Raw genomic sequence first — 21,331 nt, 5'->3', positions numbered from 1 at the left:
TCTGAATTTTAAAAGAGCAGAAGCTTTTTGCCAACATCTTACCTCTTCTTACTTATCACCTCCTCCAGGTCCCCTCCTTCTCCCCTTTCTGCTATGGTCCACTCTCCTCACTTATCAGATTCTTTCATCTCCAGCCCTCCACCTGGCTTCCCCTATCACCTTCTAGCTATCTGCCTTCCCCTCTCCCCATGTTTTTATTCTGGCATCTTCCCGCTTCATTTCCAGTCCTGAAGAAGGGTCTCGGCACTGTTTATTTATTTCCATAGCTGCTGCCTGACCTGCTGAGTTCCCTTAGCATTTGTTTTTGTTGCTGTGGGAAGTCATAGCCGCTTTACTACAGGTAGAATATTATTTTACACATAATTTGAGCAAAACAAGTTTGGACAATATACTTATGTAATCCCTTAGCAGGATGGAATTTGCTGAATCATAAAAACAAAAGATTCCGCTGAATGTTGGAAATCTGCAGCAAAAGAACACATAAAATACTGGAGGAATTCATCAAGTCAGGCAACATCTACAAAGAGGAATAAAACTACTGAGTGTTTACTTCCTGTCATGGATGTTGCCTGCCCTGCTGAGTTCCTCCAGCAGTTTATGTGTGTTGTTTTGCAATGCATCAGTGTTCTGCATTCCTTTACAGACATCCCGCAGTAGGAGAAAACCAGCCAGTTTCAGGAAGACCAAAAGGCACCATTCACTGAGCTTGCAGGTTTTTCTAAATGAAATGGCAGAAGCATTTTAAATTTAAGGAAAACAATAACAACTCCTTAATTGTTCTCCAAATACAGAACATAAAGTGCAGTAAAAAAAATTCACATCTGTACGTCATCACGTCAGACCGGCCTCTTAAATGACCCCCAACTTAATGTGAGCGGTTGTGACTTATGCATATGTTTCTACCCACTACAAGCTGATGATCTTCTAGCAACAGTTGGTATCTGTCTCAGTGCGTATTCCTAGGAACAGCCCACAGATCAGAGAGTCCTCTGTTACGTACATGCTGGGATGAACTGGGACACGAACCCTTGCATCCATCTCCATGTCCTCTTTGCAAATCTACAGTCTTCAAAGAGGTGGACGACTGTCTCTTCCCCACCACAGCCATCCCTAGGGCAGTGGGCATTGGGGATGATATGTCATCTGTACACGAAGGATCTGAGTGTGACAGCTCCTTTCACAGCCAATTGATGGTGGTGAGAAATGGTGATGAGGTGTTTCACCAGGTGGTTTAGACAGTTTGCTCAGGGAACCATCCCACTGTTTATACAGTATCCCTGTTCCACGTCTGCAGGGCATTTCACATTGATTAATGCACTGATGAACTTGTCAAAGGACTTGGAAGTACAAATCCAAGCATGACTAATATCTCTGTAACATTACCTATCTTTACAACTCCCTCAGGTCCAGTGTCGCCTTTTCCCTGAGTTAGTAGATCATGAATTGTTTCCTGCTCCAGGGCACGAGCATAAAATTTTAAGCTGCCAGTAATACACACAAGAGATTCTGCAGATGCTGGAAATCCAGAGCAAAATGTTGGAGGAATTCAGCAGGTCAGGCAGCATCTATGGAAAGGAATAAAGAGCGGACGTTTTAGGCTGAGACTCTTCATCAGAGCTCTTTATTCATGCTACCTGACCTGCTGAGTTCCTCCAGCATTTTGTGTATGTTATTCTATACTGACAGCCAAGTTCAGTGCCGAGGGTGCCTTGTTGTTAAGATTTCAGGTGGACGTGGAAGTGAGCCCATTTGGAGGAAATGAAGGAGTATTATTCCTTTGCTCATTATTGGAAAGTGATAAAACACACTTCATTTCACATTAAATGCTGTGGGACTTCACAAAACATTGAAAAGCCCTTTTTGTGTATTTTGGCTTAAATTATCCTTCTGATTCCGAGAAATGTGTTCAAACACTTTACAATGGTACAGTGCCTACAGTGTCTGAGGGTACTCTGGCCTGTAAGTAACCACAGAACCACAGCAACATACAATATAATTGAACCAGAATTGGTTCAGAAACTCTGGTAGCAAATCACTGGAGTTGTCTTCCCCCCACAGCATGGAGGCCAGATCATTGGATGTAGTTAAGGGGAAATGGATAAGTATTTGCAAGATTGTGGAATTACTGATTTGGGGAACTGGTGGATAAGAGGAGCCAGCGTAGATCAGCCAAAATGAAAGGGCAGGCTTGAGATGCTTGGTAGTCTACTCCTGCTTGCTTGTTTTCTCATTCAGTCACATCAAACTGCCAGATTCCAACATAATTAAATTCACATTCAAGTTTAATTATAATTCAATCTTATGGGCATACGAAAGAAGAAAGCCCCTAACTCCGAGTGGAGTCATCAGGACGCCGTCATGACGGTGTTTTTAGGCTTTCTTATTTTTACAAAGCCAAGTTGCTAGCTCAACGCTCAGCCCAGCATGGATGGAAAGCATGCAAGGGAGCCAGCTGGATTTGAACTCAGGAGCCTTCGCTCTGAAGTGCGGCACTAATGCCACTATGCCACCAGCTGGCTTATAAGGATATAGCTGAACAAAACAGCATTCCCCTGGGGCCAAGATGTAAAACATGCACAGCATGTTCAAAATAATGAGCAAAAAAACACATATACAGCATATAGCCCAAGTCCCTGAGTGACATGTCCAGCAAATTGATGATTCAATTCCCGGTAGTGCACAAACATACGCACGCAATCCAGCCTGTCACTTCACTGAATGAACACTAGAGGGCAGCATTGACAGGAGAGGGCAGCCCCAGCTGAGTATGAATGCCATGCTACACCACCTCTGGTTTCTCCTCTCCTGGACTGCAGCAAAGGGCAAGACCACATCTTGAGATCTTGTATTCGCTTTTGGCCGAGGCCACACAGCTCCCCCACCACCTGTCGTGTCAGGCTTGTGGCATCTTACATTATCAATGTCCAAGCAAAGCACTACAAATTCTGGAAATCTGGAGCAAAAAAATGAAGAGATGGGAATAGTCAACAGGCTAGGTAGCATCTATAGAGAGGGAAAGAGAGTCAATTTATCAGGTCAGTGTTCTTTCATTAGTCAAACAGAAGATCTTCAACCTGAAAAATTAACTCTGTTCTTTCCTCCACAGTTGCTACCTGACCTATTGAATACTGATGTTGGGTCATGAAAGGCTGTGATTCAGCAGTTTTAAGAAAATGGCCAGAATGAATGTAGGATTCTATAGTTGAATCTCTAAAGTATCATGAAAGAGCATAAAACACCAAACATAGAATATTTTGGAATTGTCTTTGCAATGAATGACATCAATACATGTCTTTGCAAATTTCATTTTGTCTTATCAATATAATGCCATAAGATGTAGGAGCAGAATTGGGCCATTTTACCCATCAAGTCTGCTCCACTATTCAATCATGGCTGATTTATTCTTCCTCTTAGCTCCATTATCCTTCCTTCTCCTCGTAACTGTTCACGCCCTAACTAAACAGGAACCTATCAACCTCTGCTTTAAATATACATGATATCATGGCCTCCACAGCTGTGTGTGGTATTTCATTCCACAGATTCACCACTCTCTGGCTAAAGAAATTCCTCCTCATCTCTGTACTAAAGGAACATGTCTACATTCCAAGGCTGTGCCCTCTGGACCTAGACTCTCCCACAACTGGAAAAATCCTCTCCACATCCACTCTATCTAGGCTTTTCAATATCTGGTAGATTTCAATGAGACCCCTCTCATTCCTCTAAATTCCAGTGAGTACAGGCCCAAACCTATCAAATGCTGCTCATGTGTTAACCCTTTCATTCCCAGTACTATTCTTGTATGCTTTTTCTGGATCCTCTCCAATGCCAACACATACTTTCTTATTTACGGGGACAAAAACTGCTCACAATACTCCAAATGTGGTCTGACCAATGCCTTATAAACCCTCAGCATTATATCCTTACTTTTATATTCCTGTCCTCTGGAAATGAATTCTAACATTGTGTTTGCCTTCCTTAATACTGACTCAAACTAGAAGTCAACCTTTAGGAAATCCTGCATTAAGGCCACCAAGTCCTTTTGCATCTCTGATTTCTGAATTTAGTCTCAATTAAGAAAATAGTCTATACCTTTATTCCTTCTACTAAAGAGCATGGCCATACACTTCCCTACATTGTATTCTATCTCCCACTTTGCCTGATCTCCTAATCTGTGTAAATCTTTCTGCAAGCTCCCTGCTTGCTCAACGCGACCTGCCCATCTATATATCTTTGTGTCATGCACAGACTTGGCCACAAAGCCATCAATTCTGTCATCTGGAACAGTAACATATAACATGAAAAGTAGCGGACCCAGCATTTGACATGTGTTGATTGTTAGTTTTATTCTCACTGGTCCAATCATTTAGTTCTGGCTCCTGAAAAGTAGAGACAATCTTTACTTTCCAAATGCAAATTAACTTAAATTTGGACAGCATCCAACTTTCTGTTGCATTTCATCCAACGTCGATGAAATCTTCCTGTTCAGATTTAGATAGAGTTAAACCAAATGAGGTAATAGCTTTCCTGGTATTGCATGAGGACTGAGGCATTAGTAAACTACCCATGCTTAATTAACATTAAAATATTAAATTAGAATTATTGTATTATTGACAAAGTGATATAAACCTAAGTTAATTTGAAATGTATTGAATTCAGGACTCTGTGTACTACAGCTTGGACCATCTCCATTTTCCAAAACATTTGAACTGCCAAATTCCAGACACACTTCACACTTTTAATCCAACTATCTATTGAAAAACTCTGCTATCTTCATCAATGATGATGCCTGGGAATGTCTTGTCCGGTGGTATTTATAACCGGTAGTCTTTTCCTCCTGATTGATTAGTTCTCATCCCATCAGGTTTCCACTCTTCCACCTTGTTTAGAATCAAATTCTAGTTCTTACTCAGAGTGAGACCTTTGTCTTTGTTAAAATTCTTTTCCCCTAGTTTTATTTCAATGGTTTCCTCTACCAGGCAGTCCCAAAAGCTATTGACCCGGCATGGTAGTTTTGTGCCGTCGAAGTCAATCCTATGACCATTGCGAATGCAGTGTTCCGCTACCATTGATTTCTCCGGGTAACCCAAACGGATACACATCTGTACATCTTGTCTGGCATACTATAGGAAAAGAATTTTTAAAAAGATGAAAGTCTCACTCTAAGTAAGAACTGAAATTCGATTGTAAACAATATGGTAGAGCAAAAACCTGATTGGATGAGAGCTAACCAATCAGGACAAATGACTACCAGGTTATCAATACCACCAGACTAGACATGCCCAGGCACCATCCCCAATGAAGATGGCAGAGATTGCCATTGCAGCATCAGCTATAATCAATACCCGTATCTGGCCAGAAGCCCGAGAAGAGTTTATTTGTCATATACGCCAGGAAAGCACTAGATCCTTTTTCAATCTATTGAAATCCCAAAATCTGTTTCTGAATTCTTGATTTGCTTTCTATACCTTAAACTCAACTTATACTCATTTAGTGATACCATCACAGAGGGTTGCCTTAACACAGTGGTTAAGTTGCTAAACTAGAAATTAGAAGTTTTGATATGGGGAATTCAAATTCCTCCACCGCATTTCTGAACTTATCCTTTTTTTAATCAAGGCCCATTAAGATTGATGTTGAACCAACTAATTGTTCTAACTTCGTCAGATTCACTGATTCATTCAAGGAAGCAAATTTGCCATCTTTGTTAGGTCTGGGTAAGTATATCTTCACTACGGGTGACTTTCAACTGGCCCTCCAATTCAACAGTAATTAAGGATGGAAGGCATGCAATTTTCAGAAAATGCCGTCACTATTAAAATTTAAATGAAGGCCTTCTCAAGTGAATGCAAAAGATTCCATAACACTATTTTGAAGAAAAGCAGAAACCATTTATCCTGTTACCTTGCTGACATTAACCCATCAGTTAGCACCACAAGAAACACAATCAGTAAACAACAGGAATTCTGCAGATGCTGGAAATTCAAGCAACACACATCAAAGTTGCTGGTGAATGCAGCAGGCCAGGCAGCATCTCTAGGAAGAGGTACAGTCGACGTTTCAGGCTGAGACCCTTCGTCAGGACTAACTGAAGGAAGAGTTAGTAAGAGATTTGAAAGTGGGAGGGGGAGGGGAGATCCAAAATGATAGGAGAGAAGACAGGACGGGGAGGGATGGAGCCAAGAGCTGGGCAGGTGATTGGCAAAAGGGATACGAGAGGATCATGGGGCAGGAGGCCCAGGGAGAAAGACAAGGGGCGGGGGGGAACCCAAAGGATGGGCAAGGGGTATAGTCAGAGTGACAGAGGGAGAAAAAGAAGAGTGAGAGAAAGAATGTGTGTATAAAAATAAATAACGGATGGGGTACGAGGGTGAGATGGGCCATTAGCGGAAGTTAGAGAAGTCAATGTTCATGCCATCAGGTTGGAGGCTACCCAGACAGAATATGAGGTGTTGTTCCTCCAACCTGAGTGTGGCTTCATCTTTACAGTAGAGGACGCCGTGAATAGACAGGTCAGGATGGGAATGGGATGTGGAATTAAAATGTGTGGCCACTGGGACACATTCAGTATTATCTTTATGTTTGTATGAGTTAATGTGTACAAAATGACTGCCACATTTCCTACATTCCAGGGAGTAAGCGCCAAGATAAATATTTATTCATTGGAGCAACTTAAGACTTCAAAAGGCACTACATGAATGTAGACCTTAATTGGCAGATGCGGAACCTGCCAAAGTGACCTTTGTCAGGAATATAATACACCTTCCTGTGGCTCCACAACTTGCTACGGAAATGCCACAGAAGCAGGAAGTTGAAGGAGGTGCAATAGAAAAGAATAGAAACATAGAAACATAGAAAATAGGTGCAGGAGTAGGCCATTCGGCCCTTCGAGCCTGCACCGCCATTTATTATGATCATGGCTGATCATCCAACTCAGAACCCCGCCCCAGCCTTCCCTCCATACCCCCTGATCCCCGTAGCCACAAGGGCCATATCTAACTCCCTCTTAAATATAGCCAATGAACTGGCCTCAACTGTTTCCTGTGGCAGAGAATTCCACAGATTCACCACTCTCTGTGTGAAGAAGTTTTTCCTAATCTCAGTCCTAAAAGGCTTCCCCTTCATCCTCAAACTGTGGCCGCTCATTCTGGACTTCCCCAACATCAGGAACAATCTTTCTGCATCTAGCCTGTCCAATCCCTTTAGGATTTTATACGTTTCAATCAGATCCCCCCTCAATCTTCTAAATTCCAACGAGTACAAGCCCAGTTCATCCAGTCTTTCTTCATATGAAAGTCCTGCCATCCCAGGAATCAATCTGGTGAACCTTCTTTGTACTCCCTCTATGGCAAGGATGTCTTTCCTCAGATTAGGGGACCAAAACTGCACACAATACTCCAGGTGTGGCTTCACCAAGGCCTTGTACAACTGCAGTAGTACCTCCCTGCTCCTGTACTCGAATCCTCTCACTATAAATGCCAGCATACCATTCGCCTTTTTCACCGCCTGCTGTACCTGCATGCCCACTTTCAATGACTGGTGCATAATGACACCCAGGTCTCGTTGCACCTCCCCTTTTCCTAATCGGCCACCATTCAGATAATAATCTGTTTTCCTATTTTTGCCACCAAAGTGGATAACTTCACATTTATCCACATTAAATTGCATCTGCCATGAATTTGCCCACTCACCCAACCTATCCAAGTCACTCTGCATCCTCTTAGCATCCTCCTCACAGCTAACACTGCCACCCAGCTTCGTGTCATCCGCAAACTTGGAGATGCTGCATTTAATTCCCTCATCCAAGTCATTAATATATATTGTAAACAACTGGGGTCCCAGCACTGAGCCTTGCGGTACCCCACTAGTCACCGCCTGCCATTCTGAAAAGGTCCCGTTTATTCCCACTCTTTGCTTCCTGTCTGCTAACCAATTCTCCATCCACATCAATACCTTACCCCCAATACCATGTGCTTTAAGTTTGCACACTAATCTCCTGTGTGGGACCTTGTCAAAAGCCTTCTGAAAATCCAAATATACCATATCCACTGGTTCCCCCCTATCCACTCTACTAGTTACATCCTCAAAAAATTCAATGAGATTCGTCAGACATGATTTTCCCTTCACAAATCCATGTTGACTTTGTCCGATGATTTCACCGCTTTCCAAATGTGCTGTTATCACATCTTTGATAACTGACTCCAGCAGTTTCCCCACCACCGACGTTAGGCTAACCGGTCTATAATTCCCCGGTTTCTCTCTCCCTCCTTTTTTAAAAAGTGGGGTTACATTAGCCACCCTCCAATCCTCAGGAACTAGTCCAGAATCTAACGAGTTTTGAAAAATTATCACTAATGCATCCACTATTTCTTGGGCTACTTCCTTAAGCACTCTAGGATGCAGACCATCTGGCCTTGGGGATTTATCTGCCTTCAATCCCTTCAATTTACCTAACACCACTTCCCTACTAACATGTATTTCGCTCAGTTCCTCCATCTCACTGGACCCTCTGTCCCCTACTATTTCTGGAAGATTATTTATGTCCTCCTTAGTGAAGACAGAAGCAAAGTAATTATTCAATTGGTCTGCCATGTCCTTGTTCCCCATAATCAATTCACCTGTTTCTGTCTGTAGGGGACCTACATTTGTCTTTACCAGTCTTTTCCTTTTTACACATCTATAAAAGCTTTTACAGTCAGATTTTATGTTCCCTGCCAGTTTTCTTCATAATCTTTTTTCCCCTTCCTAATTAAGCCCTTTGTCCTCCTCTGCTGAACTCTGAATTTCTCCCAGTCCTCAGGTGAGCCACTTTCTCTGGCTAATTTGTATGCTTCTTCTTTGGAATTGATACTATCCCTAATTTCTCTTGTCAGCCACGGGTGCACTACCTTCCTTGATTTATTCTTTTGCCAAACTGGGATGAACAATTGTTGTAGTTCATCCATGCAACCTTTAAATGCTTGCCATTGCATGTCCACCGTCAATCCTTTAAGTGTCATTTGCCAGTTTATCTTAGCTAATTCACGTCTCATACCTTCAAAGTTACCCCTCTTTAAGTTCAGAACCTTTGTTTCTGAATTAACTATGTCACTCTCCATCTTAATGAAGAATTCCACCATATTATGGTCACTCTTACCCAAGGGGCCTCTCACGACAAGATTGCTAATTAACCCTTCCTCATTGCTCAAAACCCAGTCCAGAATCTGTAGCACTGAGGGACGTTAGAAGCTGTTTCAAGCATGGGCCAGTTAATGGTTTAGCTCAGGAAACTCCTATTGATTTTGAAATCTGTAATCCTTTCTCTGGCCCTGACTAAAAAGGAAAGATCTATAGTAAATTGCCTCCAGCTGTTTGATAGCCTGGCGAAAGTTCTTGCGGAACGCCTGTGACTTTTAAGTCCGACACATGTATCCAGTGATTTCCAGCTGCTAGTTCTGTATACTTGCAGGTTTCACAGCATGCTACCAAATCTGAGAGTTTTCACTCCCCTTCTCACCCACCAATGAGGTTCACAGTATGCCAGCTTTTTACTTCAGCAGAATATTAAATCTGGTTGTTTTATGAAGAGCGTGAGATATGTTCCCCTGTTATTACCTCAGTGAAAACGTCTTAAGGTTTACAAAATGTTGCCTTCCTGGAATCATGTTGTTTCCCCCACAGTATTAGTTTCCTCTGCATGGTTGGGTTAAGATTACTTTCATTCGTTTAATTCACTACTCCTTGTGCTTCCTTTTGTCTTTTGGTATCATCTTACTCTCTGTGTGAGCCAAGCTCTTTACACTCACACCATTTATTCTTGTTAGGTGGTCTCCATTCACTTTGGTTGTGCACAACTTACCTTCGTTGTTCACGAGAAGCTCTTCCCACCGATGGGCAGGCTTCATTCTGCTACGAGGGCTATCGAGAGAGTGGCCTCGGGGCAACCGAGAGACAGTTGTCCATCTGTTGTGGGTGGAGTTTATTAACATCCTGAATCTACAGACCAATTGATCTCTCAAGAGGATGGATAATCAATGCTCCTCACTGATCTCCCTCCTGGCACTTATCCTTGTAAGTGGAACAAGTGCTACACCTGTCCCTTCACCTCCTCCCTCACTACCATTTAGAGCCCTAAACAGTCCTTCCAGGTGAGGCGACACTTCACCTGTGAGTCTATTGGGGTCATATGCTGTGTCCGGTGCTCCTGGTGTGGCCTCCTGTATATCAGTGAGACCCGACGTAGATTGGGAGACCGCTTTGCCGAGCACCTATGCTCTGTCCACTAGAAAAAGCGGGATCTCCCAGTGGCCACCCATTTTAATTCCACCCCCCATTCCCATTCCGATATGTCCATCCATGGCCTCCCCCACTGTCGTGATAAGGCCACACTCATGTTGGAGGAGCAACACCCTATATTCCATTTGGGTAGCCTCCAACCTGATGGCATGAACATCAATTTCTCAAACTTCTGGTAATGGCCCACACCCCACTCCACCCTTCACCATTTCCCATCCCCTTTTCCCTCTCTCACCTTATCACCTTGCCTACCCATCACCTCCCTCTGGTGCTCCTTCCCCCTTTTCTTTCTTCCATGGTCTTCTGTCTCTTTCACCAATTTACTTCCCAGCTCTTTACTTCATCCCTCCCCCTCCAGGTTTCACCTGTCACCTTGTGCTTCTCTCTCGCCTCCCGCCACCTTTTACATCTATTCCTCAGCTTTTTTCTCCAGTCCCGCCGAAGGGTCTCGGCTGTATTCTTTTCCATAAATGCTGACTGGCCTGCTGAGTTCCTCCAGCATTTTGAGCCTGTTGCTCAGATAAACAATGCTGCCTAATTGTACCAATGGGCTTTCTGAGCCTAACACCATAGCAAAGCTGAGGTGGCTCATGATGAGTAATGTGTGTTTAGTCCAAACCGCCTTCACCTTTGTTTTTAGAGTCACCTCCCTGCACAATCTGGCAGGACTTGGCTCATAATGAAGAGATGTATTCATGGAAGGCACATGCCTTGGCTCCTGTAGAACAGGCATAGAGTAACAGAGCTCGGGAACAGACCCAACTCATCCATGCCAACTAAGATGACCATCTAAGCTAATCCCTTTTGGCAAGGTAGTGCAGTGTAGTGGTTAACACAATGCTTTGCAGTATCAGATTCAATTCCCACTGCTGTCTGTAAGGAGTTTGTACGTTCTCCCCATGACCGTGTGTGTTTTGTCCAGGTGCTTGGGTTTTCTCCCCACAGTCCAAAAACATACCAGTTGGTTGGTTAAATGGTCATTGTAAATTGGCCCACAGTTAGGCTGGAGTTAATTCAGGGGTTGCTGGGTTGCATGGCTCGAAGGGTCAAAAGGGCCGATTCCACGATTTATCACAAGATATAAATAAATAAATATTTGGCCCATATCCCATATCCCTTTTCTATCTATGTACCTGTCTTTAAATGTTGTTATTGTACCTGCCTCAACCACTTCCTCTGGTAGCTGAAATGGACCACTCTATATGTGAAGGGTTCTTTTTAAATTTTCCCCTCTCATCTTCAACCTGTGCACTTTGAGTTTTTGATTCTCTTTCCTCGGGAAAAAGACCATGTGAATTTACCCTATCGTTGCTCTAAATGATTTTATACACCTCTCTAAGCTCAAGAGAGATGAGTCCCTACTGCCACGTTGATGCAGTCTTCAGCAGAACCTGGAGCAACCCATTGTCATGAAACATTAGCAATTCCCCAGGAGGGGAATTTCTATCATACTCAATATCCATTTACTCCAGTAAGCTCTTCCTAGGTGGCAACCCTATCTGTGTTCACAGTGAGTAGCAATCTCCCTATGACTCTCATTCTACACTCTATGAAAAGAAGACCCTGCTTGCAATTGCCATCTCTCTTCTCAAGCTGCCCTCTAATGAGATCATTTGACCCATGAAGTCCATGCTGCCTCTCACAACAATCCCATCCAATTTTTCCTGTAAGAGCACAGATGAAGAGTCTTGGACCAAAATGTCAACAGTTTATTCCCCTCCATAGATGCTACCTGACTTGCTGAGTTCTTCCAGCATTTTGTGTGTTGCTCTGGATTTCCAGCATCTGCAGAATCTCTTCTGTCCCCTGTAAACTATTCTCCCCTTGATCTATTGAACTGCATCAGGTTCTACCACTCACATTCACACTAGGGGCAATTTACAGTGGCAGATTAGCTCAGCATTCACGTGTTTACGATGTGAAAGGAGAACTGGGGCATGTGGAGGAAACCCATCTGGTCACAGGGGAAATGTACAAACACTGTACAGACAGAACTGGTAGTTAGGAGTATTGGTGCTGTCCCACCATGCTGCCCAATACACTAACCACTGACAATAACAAGGATTAGTAGCCTTTATATCAACCATTTTAGATTACTTGGCCATGCTGACAGCTTGCGGCAGAAATCAGACATCCAGCTGAATGAAAGTGTACAGAAAAACTCTGTGTGCCTTCTGATTGTACTTCCAAGCTCTCAGCTGAATTGTTGCTGATCCTTAGTCAAGAACTGCACGTGTCACCGTAGGTGGAGTCTTGGCCTCTTGGCTCAGTGGGAGTTTGGAGATGGATCTTTCCTTGCTGTTTCTCATCTTCTGCATTTGAGACGAACCTGGCATCTTTGCTCACCATAGTTTTGTATCAACACACACAAATGGAGGAACACAACTGGTCAGTCAGCATCTATGGAGAGCAATAAACAGTCAAGGTTTTGGGCTAAACCCTATTTATTCCCCTCCATAAATGCTGCCCAAGTCTTCGTTCCTCCAGCATCTTGTGCATGTTGCTCAAGAGTTCTTGCATCTGTAGAATATTTTGCATCTACAGTTTTGTATGTCTTCCCAAAGGAACTTTGCAATTGAGATCCTCATCTGAGTGTCCTGAGGGAGAACAGATGCACAACCACCTCATCCAGAAAGGTCCCACATCTGATTCTCCATGACATCCACTAGTCATAGTTTATTGATCGCAGGGGAAATTGGATTGAGCACTAGACTGAGGACTGGGTACTAAGTACTCTGTCCCTTTGTTATATATCTCTCCATCTTAATGTGTCAATCCACTACTATCCCAATCTCTGAAATGATTGTACCAGGCCTAGTGTTGGCCTGGACTCATCTTCCTCTTTCCCCTCCTATTTCTCAGCTCCTTGCAATATCATCTTCTCCTCAGGGAAGGGGAAAGAATGTGAATTAATCTAACACACTGTAAATAGAAAATTGTTCCCTTCATTGTACTATGCTATGTTCTATTAAGGTGGGGGGTTATATGGGAGGCAGGGTTTAAAGGTCAGCACATCATTGTGGGCCGAAAGTCCCGTACTGTGCTGTACTATTCTATGTTCCATTGCAATTCGTAATGTAACAGTGTGGATGGTAGTGACCGAATCAAAGACAATGTAATGGTCACAATAAACATAGCTCATGAGGATATCATATATGCTCCAGAGATAGCTTGGAGCTTGTTGGCTTCTCGGCCCACAAAGCATTGGATGGCCTTCTTGATGTGCTTCAGTTGTAGCACACTTAAGGACAACCCCCAGTCCAATCCCATGTGGTTGGCCTCTCTCTTATTTTTCACTGTCTTTGATTAAATGGAGGGGATGAAGATCTTGGAGGGTCTCAGACCAAAATGGCAACTGCTCATTCTCCTCCACAGGACATGCTGACTTCCTCCGGCATCTGTGTGCATTGGTTTGAAATTCCAGCAACTGTAGAATCTCTTGTGTGTGTGACTTTGAGTAACTTGTTCGTAACTGGTGCACAAAACTTTTCATGTAGAACGTAGAAGACAGAATATCAGTGGGGAGGTTTGTAGTGAGTATGGATGGAGTCATAGTCAGCGTGATCCACTTTGTGTGTGAATGTTTGTGTGAGAGAAGCTGTTTTTATTTCAAATTTTCAATGCAATTTATCTCAGAGGTTCCCAAGATTTTTTTATACTGTGGACCGCTACCATTAACTGAGGAGTCCGTGAACCCCAGGCTAAGATCCCTTGGTTTATCTGCTTTTTAATGATTTTAAAGGAGTTACTTCTGAGGGTGATAGAAGCAAATTTAATAATAATAACAAAACTCCAAAATGGAATTGGATAAATACTTAAAATAAATCATTCATAGGGGTCTTTGGGGAAAACACAAAGGGCAGAATTTAATGAATAGCTCTTTCAGAAGCCAGCACTGGCATAATGATCTGAACAGTTTCCTTCAGTGGAAATGCCAAACAAAGGCCACTCTACCACTTCAACTCACTCTTCAGCTTGTTAAGCAAATTAAATGAGCATGAGAAATGGCAGGAGTAAGTGATTTGGCCTCTTGCAGCATTCCCTGCCAATGTGATCTATTTCCTTCAGTGTCACTTTCTCCACTAAACCAATAATTGCTGATCCGTTTAATATCCAAAACTCTAAGTCTTGAATATGTGAACATTAATGTTCCATGGCCCTCTACTGAATTGCAAACATTCCCCTACATGCTGACGGACAAGATTTAACTTTAAAATGAATAGAAGTACGTCCCTTTAGAATAGAGATGAGGATGAATTTCTTTAGCCAGAGGGTGGTGAATCTGTGGAATTCATGAGGGCAAGTCATTTGCTATATTTAAAGTGGAGGTTGATGGGTTCTTGATTAGTAAGGGGGTCAATGGTTACAGGGAGAAGAGAGGAAATTGGGTTGAGAGGGCTAACATATCAGCCATGATGCAATGATGCAGCAGACTTGATGGACCAAATAGCCTAATTATTCTCCTGTGCCTTATGTTCTTATGGTCTTAATCTCAGTCTTAAATCATATTGATACCAGTCCTAGTTCTAGACGCTCCATTCAGGGGATTGCTGCATCTGTTCTGTTAGGTTGCATAAGAATATTATGTATTTTTCTGAGATTACCTCTAACCGCTAAGGAGTATAGGCCCAGTGATGGCATGAACATCGATTTCTCCTTCTGGTAAAAATACATTTCCCTTCCCCTTCCTTTTTCTTCTATTTTCCAATCTGGCCTCTTACCTCTTCTCACCTGCCTCTCACCTCCCACTGGGTCCCCTCCTCCTTCCCTTTCTCCCATAGTCCTCTCTCTTCCCCTATCAGATTCCTTCCTCTCCAGTCATTTACCTTTCCTACCCACCTGGCTTCACCTATCACTTCCCTCCACCATTTTATTCTGGTGCCTTCCCCCTTCCTTTCCAGCCCTGGGGAAGCGTCTGGCCCTTTGGATTTCCTGCATCTGCAGAACTTCTTCTATATAAAGTCTTAGCCCCTTCCAGTGGGAGGTTCTGTATAAATGTGGACCTGTTAAAGGACCTTCAGGAATTTAACAGATACAATGTGTTGCAATTTGTAGAAAGAGTTAGTTGTTGATGGTAACCCTTGTCTAGAGTTTCATAGAACGTAAATCATTACAGCACAGTACAGGCCCATCAATCCACAATTCTGAACCTATTCTAAGAAGAATCAACCATTCCCCCCTACATAGCCCTTCATTTTCTGTCATCTATGTACCTATCTAATGGCTTCTCCAATGCTCCTAATAAATCTGCCTCCATCACCACACCTAGCAGTGTGTTTCACACCCATACAACCCCCTGTGTAAAAAAACCTGACCTCTGACATCCCCCTCCCCCACCCTGTATACTTCCCTCTAATCACCTTAATTATTTCAGTTTCCCTTGTGCTAGCATTAGTTTCCAGTGGCCTCACATCCTGGTGTCTGTGATTTCCTTTGGCAACAGGCAGCAAACATATATTTGATCTCAAGCAACAACTAAAAACAAACATTACATTGCTATGTTGCCTATAATGTGACAAGATGTCCCTAGATGCTTTATTGAAAAGTTTCAAACTTCTGATACTGAGCCTCATAAGGGAAAATCTGGGCAGGTGACTAAAACCTTGGGTTTAGGGAATATGTTGCAAGAAGAAGAGAGGTGGAGGGTTTCAAGGAGGCAATCTCAGATTTTAAGGGTTTAGCAGCTAAAAGTGCTGGGATCAGTTCAATCAAATGCACCTTGATCCTAATCTGGTTCTCCCTACTTTCCCCAAGTGTGGGTATCTTAAGATCTGAAGTGATGTTTAAAGGGATCCTCTGTCACATTTAGGGTGATGTCAATGGAGGGTCAGTAAGACCTTTCATGCAGACACTTTCAGTTTATAAAGCTGTGACGATAGGTTCTGCACAACCTGTAGATTCTTAGATTCTTCTTTTTATTCCCAGTGTTATTTCACCCTCTTCATTAAAGGTCTCCCTCAAGGTGCCCCTTCAGGTTCTCCTTTCCCTTTTCATGTCACAGAGCTGCCAGATGAAGGGTCCTCTTACATTTCTTTATGATATAAAAAGGGGCCATTTGGTTCATCAAGTCCACGCATCCACTCACACTATTCCCATCGATTTTATTCCTCAACTGACAGGCCTGCACAAGCAGGCACCTCCCAGTCTCCACCCAGCAAACAAGAGCCACCTGACACTTGATTCCAATTTGCCACCTGTAGCCTATTTAAACCCAGCTCTCATCCACCACCATTTGTTCATTCATTCGAAACAGCCAGCCTCAATCAGTTGCTCCTAGCTTTCAGTTACTTTTTAGCCTTGTCATGTTAAGTATCCGATCTCACGTGTTTTATGGGCCCTTATGGCTTGTTATTTTGCAAGTTAAAGTGATTGCTCCACTGCTCTGTGCTTGAGTCAAACCTCCTCTACGTTTCCCAAAAGGATGGGTGAACCAATCATTGACAGAGCAGAGTTTGACTGCCTAAAGGAAATTGTCTGTCGAAAGGAGTACATAATCCTAAAGCAGAAGGAAATCATTGACCTTCTGCTCACCACTCTCAGCCAACTCTCTGTCTCCATATAGCAATCCAGCACCAGTGAACCTCCTCCCTCAGAGCCCTGGATCCCGATGCTCGAATGCTTCAATAGATCACCAACCCAATGCTGCAACTTCCTGTCCCAGTAAATCTGACACTTACACAAGCTCCAGCCGCCTCTGCATTCTACAGACTGAACCAAGATCACCTTCATCATCTCTCTGCTGACTGGGGCAATAAAACCACCACATGCAATAGTCATGGAGATTTCACCACTGAGATATGTCGGGTTGTTGGCCATCCGGGAAGTGGAAGGGGGCAATGGGTCAGATACCTCGCCTGCACAAAGGCTCATGCTCATACTGGATTACACTGTGGAACTCAGGACCCTCGTGGCAGAGTGCAGCTGGAATGCAAAAGCACTGCTGTCCATTATGATCACGGCCTCTAAGAGCACTTGAAAGATGAGCTATCTACCCAGGCGATGCTCACTGACCTCAGAAGCTTCAGCTGTCTTGCCCTCTGAACTGATGAGGTAGAGTTGAGGGGCCGTCTCTCTGGTAAGCTCCCCCCGCCACTCGTTCTAGCACCATAGGGCGATTCTCTCTTTCTGTCCTCCTCCGAACCCCGACTCTGGTGGATTCTGGCACAGCAGGCAACTTTCTGGACTGGACTCCATGTGGTCTCCTTACCGAGCCTGTTGTGTGTCCCTTCTGCATCACAGCCACTGATGGATATCCCTTGGAGCCTGGGATGGTCAGGACGTGCACACGTCTGTGCACTTGAGCATTGGAAATCACCTTGAGTCCATCCAATTCCTTCTTCTCAACTCACCCAAAACCCCTCTCAACTTGGGCTACTCCTAGCTCCCCATTCACAACCTCCATTTTGCCTGGTCATCCAGTTCACTGCTGAGATAGGGACCCACTTGCCTGCAACCTCATCTGACTTCACCCAGTAAATCCTTGGAGAAAAAAGGAAACCCTTGACCTCACCAAACACCCACAGGAATACCATGACCTACCTATTGATTTCATTAAGAGGAAAGCCAGCACCCTACTGCCTCACGGACCACATGACTGTGTAATCGACCTCCTCCCAGGCACTACCTTTCCCTGAGGCCATCTGTTCTCCCTCTCCCCTCCTGAGACCCAAATCATGAACGACTACTGTAATAGCCAAAGTGCCACAGCACGGCTCCATTCAACCATCCTGGTCCCCAGCTGGTGCAGGGGTTTTTCTTTGTCAAAAAGCAAGATGCGGGTCTTGGTCCCTGCATTGACTATCATGGACTCAACAAAATCATCAGTAAGAACCACTACCCACTCCTTTTGATGGATAGCGTATTCAAAACACTCCAAGGTGCACCAAATGGAATCTATAGGGCACATACAACCTGATGTACATCCACCAGGGAGAAGAGTGTAAGACAGCGTTCATAACACCCACTGTTCAGTACACGTACCTGGTGATGTCTTTCAGACTTTCTATCAGTGCAGCCATTTTCCAAGCCTTCATAAACGAGATTCTCTGAGACATGCTACACAGGTATGTGTTCATCCACCTTCATGACATACACTTTTTCACCAAGAACATGTCTGTCACATCCGTTCAGTCCTTCGCCATCTCCTTGAAAATGAACTGTACTGCAAGTTAAAAGATGCCAATTTCACACCCCAGTGATTTCTTTCCTAGGAGTGCCCTTTCACTCCAAGGCAAAACCATGGACTCAGAGAAAGTGGGCACTGTCATTGAACGGCTCCGACCACACTCTCTCAAATGCTTACAACATTTCTTGGGCTTCTCCAACGTCAGCAGTTGTTTCATCAGGAACTACTACCAAATCACCACTCCTCTCACTTCCCTCATCTAATCACCTACTTCATAGGTAACCTGGTCTGCCACTATGGAATATGCTTTCGAGGGTCTCGAAACTCTTCACCACCACTCCCATTTTCCATCATTCAACCCCCCTCCAGGCTCTTTGTGGTAGAAGTGAATGCATCAGATGTGGGTGCCGGTGAGGACCAGACAGGAAGGTGCACCCTTGTGCCTTCTTCTTGCACAAGTTCAACTCTGAACAGCACCACGGTAGAGAAGAAGAGAAAGGGCTATTTGAAGGAAAGGAGACATTGGCTGATGGGAAACACCAAGCCCTTCCCGATATGGACTGACCACCAGAACCTCATATCCACACGACAGACCCACCAACTCAACCCACGTCAGGCTTGCCATGCCCTCTTCTTCGAACATTTCAGCATCACCACCTCCTACAGACCCAGCTCCAAGAACACTAAGGCCCTGTCGGACCGGGGTATCCCACTTCTGGCGAACCTTCTGCCCTCTCCTCCCTGCCTCAGTGAATTTACCCTCTGGCTATCATCCACAGACTAGTGGTCACTTAGAAGGAGCCAATCAACAAGTGAAGTTTCGGTGTTGTTTTGCTACCTCCACCCCTTCCACATAGAAGAAGTATTAGCTCAGTCTGAACTATCTCACAATCTACACACATCCTCTACCACAGGTATGTCACCATTTGCAATGTTTCATGGCTACCAACTCCTGTCTGTCAGAGCCCTAGCTCATCACTGCCAGAATACTTGGAAGGGAGCACCAAAGGCCATCCTAGGTGTCATCCACTCCTACGGCCATCAGTCTAACCACTGTTGGCACCCAGCCAGACCACTCTGGCCTGAGGACCATGTCTGGTTATCTACCTAAGATCTACCGCTGCACATTAACTTCTGCAAGCTCTCGCCCTAGTTCATTGTTGTTTTAACATTACCCTTCACATCAACCCAATCATTTACCATCTCCATCTGTCACCGTCCCTCAGGATCACACTTACCTTCCACATGCCCTGGTTCAAGCCCACTATCCTTGGGCCACTCAACCCACCCGAGCCTGCACCTCTGGAACCAAAGATGGCAGAAGGTGGTCCAGAGTACACAGTTCACTTGTTGATGGATTCAGGTTGTCGTGGTCAGGGTGTGCAGTATCCAGTCAACTAGTTTTGGATACGGCCCAAAGGAGAGACCTTGGGACCTTGGGTGGTGTTCAATTTCGTCTTGGATCCATCGCTCATCGAGGAGTTCCACCGAACCCATCCGGATCATCCTGGGCCTTCAGGTGCCGGTCATAGGAGGGGTGTCCTGTCAGGACTCCCAGTCTCCATCCAGCTAACAGCAGTCACCTGCCCCTCATTTCCAACTCATCACCTGCAACCTATTTAAACACAGCTATTATCTGCATCCCTTCGTTCACTCATTCGAACCAGCTAGACTCAACCAGTTGGTCCTAGACTTCAGTTACCTTGTTGCCTTTTCATGTTAAATATCCATTCTCTCTTATTTTGTGGCCCATCACGGTTTTTTATTTTGCTGCTTATTATTAAAGTGGTCGTCTCCGCTGCTCAGCATTTGAGTCAAGCCTTCTCTACATTTTCTTACACCAACTTATTTCCCTGTAACTATTCTCTCTCACATGTCCATCAACTCATCCCTGATTTTTCTACCACCTACATAATTTAGGAATGAATTACAATGGGCAGCTCGTCCACCAACCAGAGGACGTGAGAGGGAAACAGGACACCGGGGAAAGCCATCCTGAGCAAACTCCACCCTGAGTGGGACAGAGGCTAGGACGCTGTTAATATTAGACATTACAGTGCTGCCCAACTTTTTTGGATTCAGATTCAGATCTGACACAGACCAGTTAAGACCAATTAAGATTCTGAACTCATTGAGGTCCCTCTGTGATTCCAATGGACTGTCAGCATCCCTCTCTCTCTCACTGCTAATTTGATTTATGCTCAAAAGTCAACCTATGACTTAAAAAAACACCTTTCAAATATTAATTATCATAACTTAACTCAAGATTGATTTCAGTGATTTCCTGCTTTTAAACCTTTGGTGAAATGGATATCTAGACTGTAAATCCTATACAACATCTAGAAATCTGTTAAAACAAAGAATTAATACTAGAACTCAGCAGATCAAGCAACATCTGTGGAGACAAAAAGTTGTACATTGATGTTTCTGCATCAGGACACTGCTAATTAGAAGAATTAAATGGTTTCTTTTGAATAATGAGCCTGTTATATCTTAGAACATTTCAGGGTTGGAGAGAATCATTAGAGCCCAAGACTAAGCAATTGTGATGGTTTTACCAGGGTCATACACGCATATGTTGGACATAACTTTTCTGAAGCACCTAAAGCACTATTTGGACCTTGAAACTAGATGAATTTTATTGTGTAATTCCTCTATTTTGATTTCCAGGTGAACGTTTTGGTTATGGGAACACTGAAAACCTTTGGGATTTTCTTTGTGACCTTGCAGGAAGTATTTGGAGCCTCCTCGGAACAGATCAGCTGGGTTGGCTCCATAATGTCCAGCCTCCGTCTCTCTGCAGGTAACCAGGTTTGATTGGAGAATGGGTTAGTGTCATGGTGCCCAAGCCAATGCAATCTGCCGACAAGGAAATGGTTTTAGTTTTAACAATTGCCCCCTGTTGAAGTGTTTTTGTTTCCTTTGGTTCTTCCT

At 44.0% G+C, this 21,331-nt stretch overlaps 1 protein-coding gene across 1 annotated transcript in view; it reads left to right on the top strand.

Annotated features, from left to right (window-relative positions):
* slc16a4 (solute carrier family 16 member 4) overlaps positions 1-21,331 on the top strand; it is a 102,261-nt gene that overhangs the window by 48,032 nt on the left and 32,898 nt on the right. The window contains exon 4 of the mRNA XM_072278676.1: positions 21,068-21,200. Within this exon, the coding sequence (XP_072134777.1) occupies positions 21,068-21,200 (133 nt within the window). The remainder of the gene's footprint in view (positions 1-21,067; positions 21,201-21,331) is intronic.

The sequence above is a fragment of the Mobula birostris genome, chromosome 14 (assembly GCF_030028105.1).
Source record: "Mobula birostris isolate sMobBir1 chromosome 14, sMobBir1.hap1, whole genome shotgun sequence".
Classification (NCBI taxonomy): Eukaryota; Metazoa; Chordata; class Chondrichthyes; order Myliobatiformes; family Myliobatidae; genus Mobula; species Mobula birostris.
Note: the sequence above shows the minus strand (reverse complement) of the source record. Positions and strands in the feature narration are given on the sequence as shown.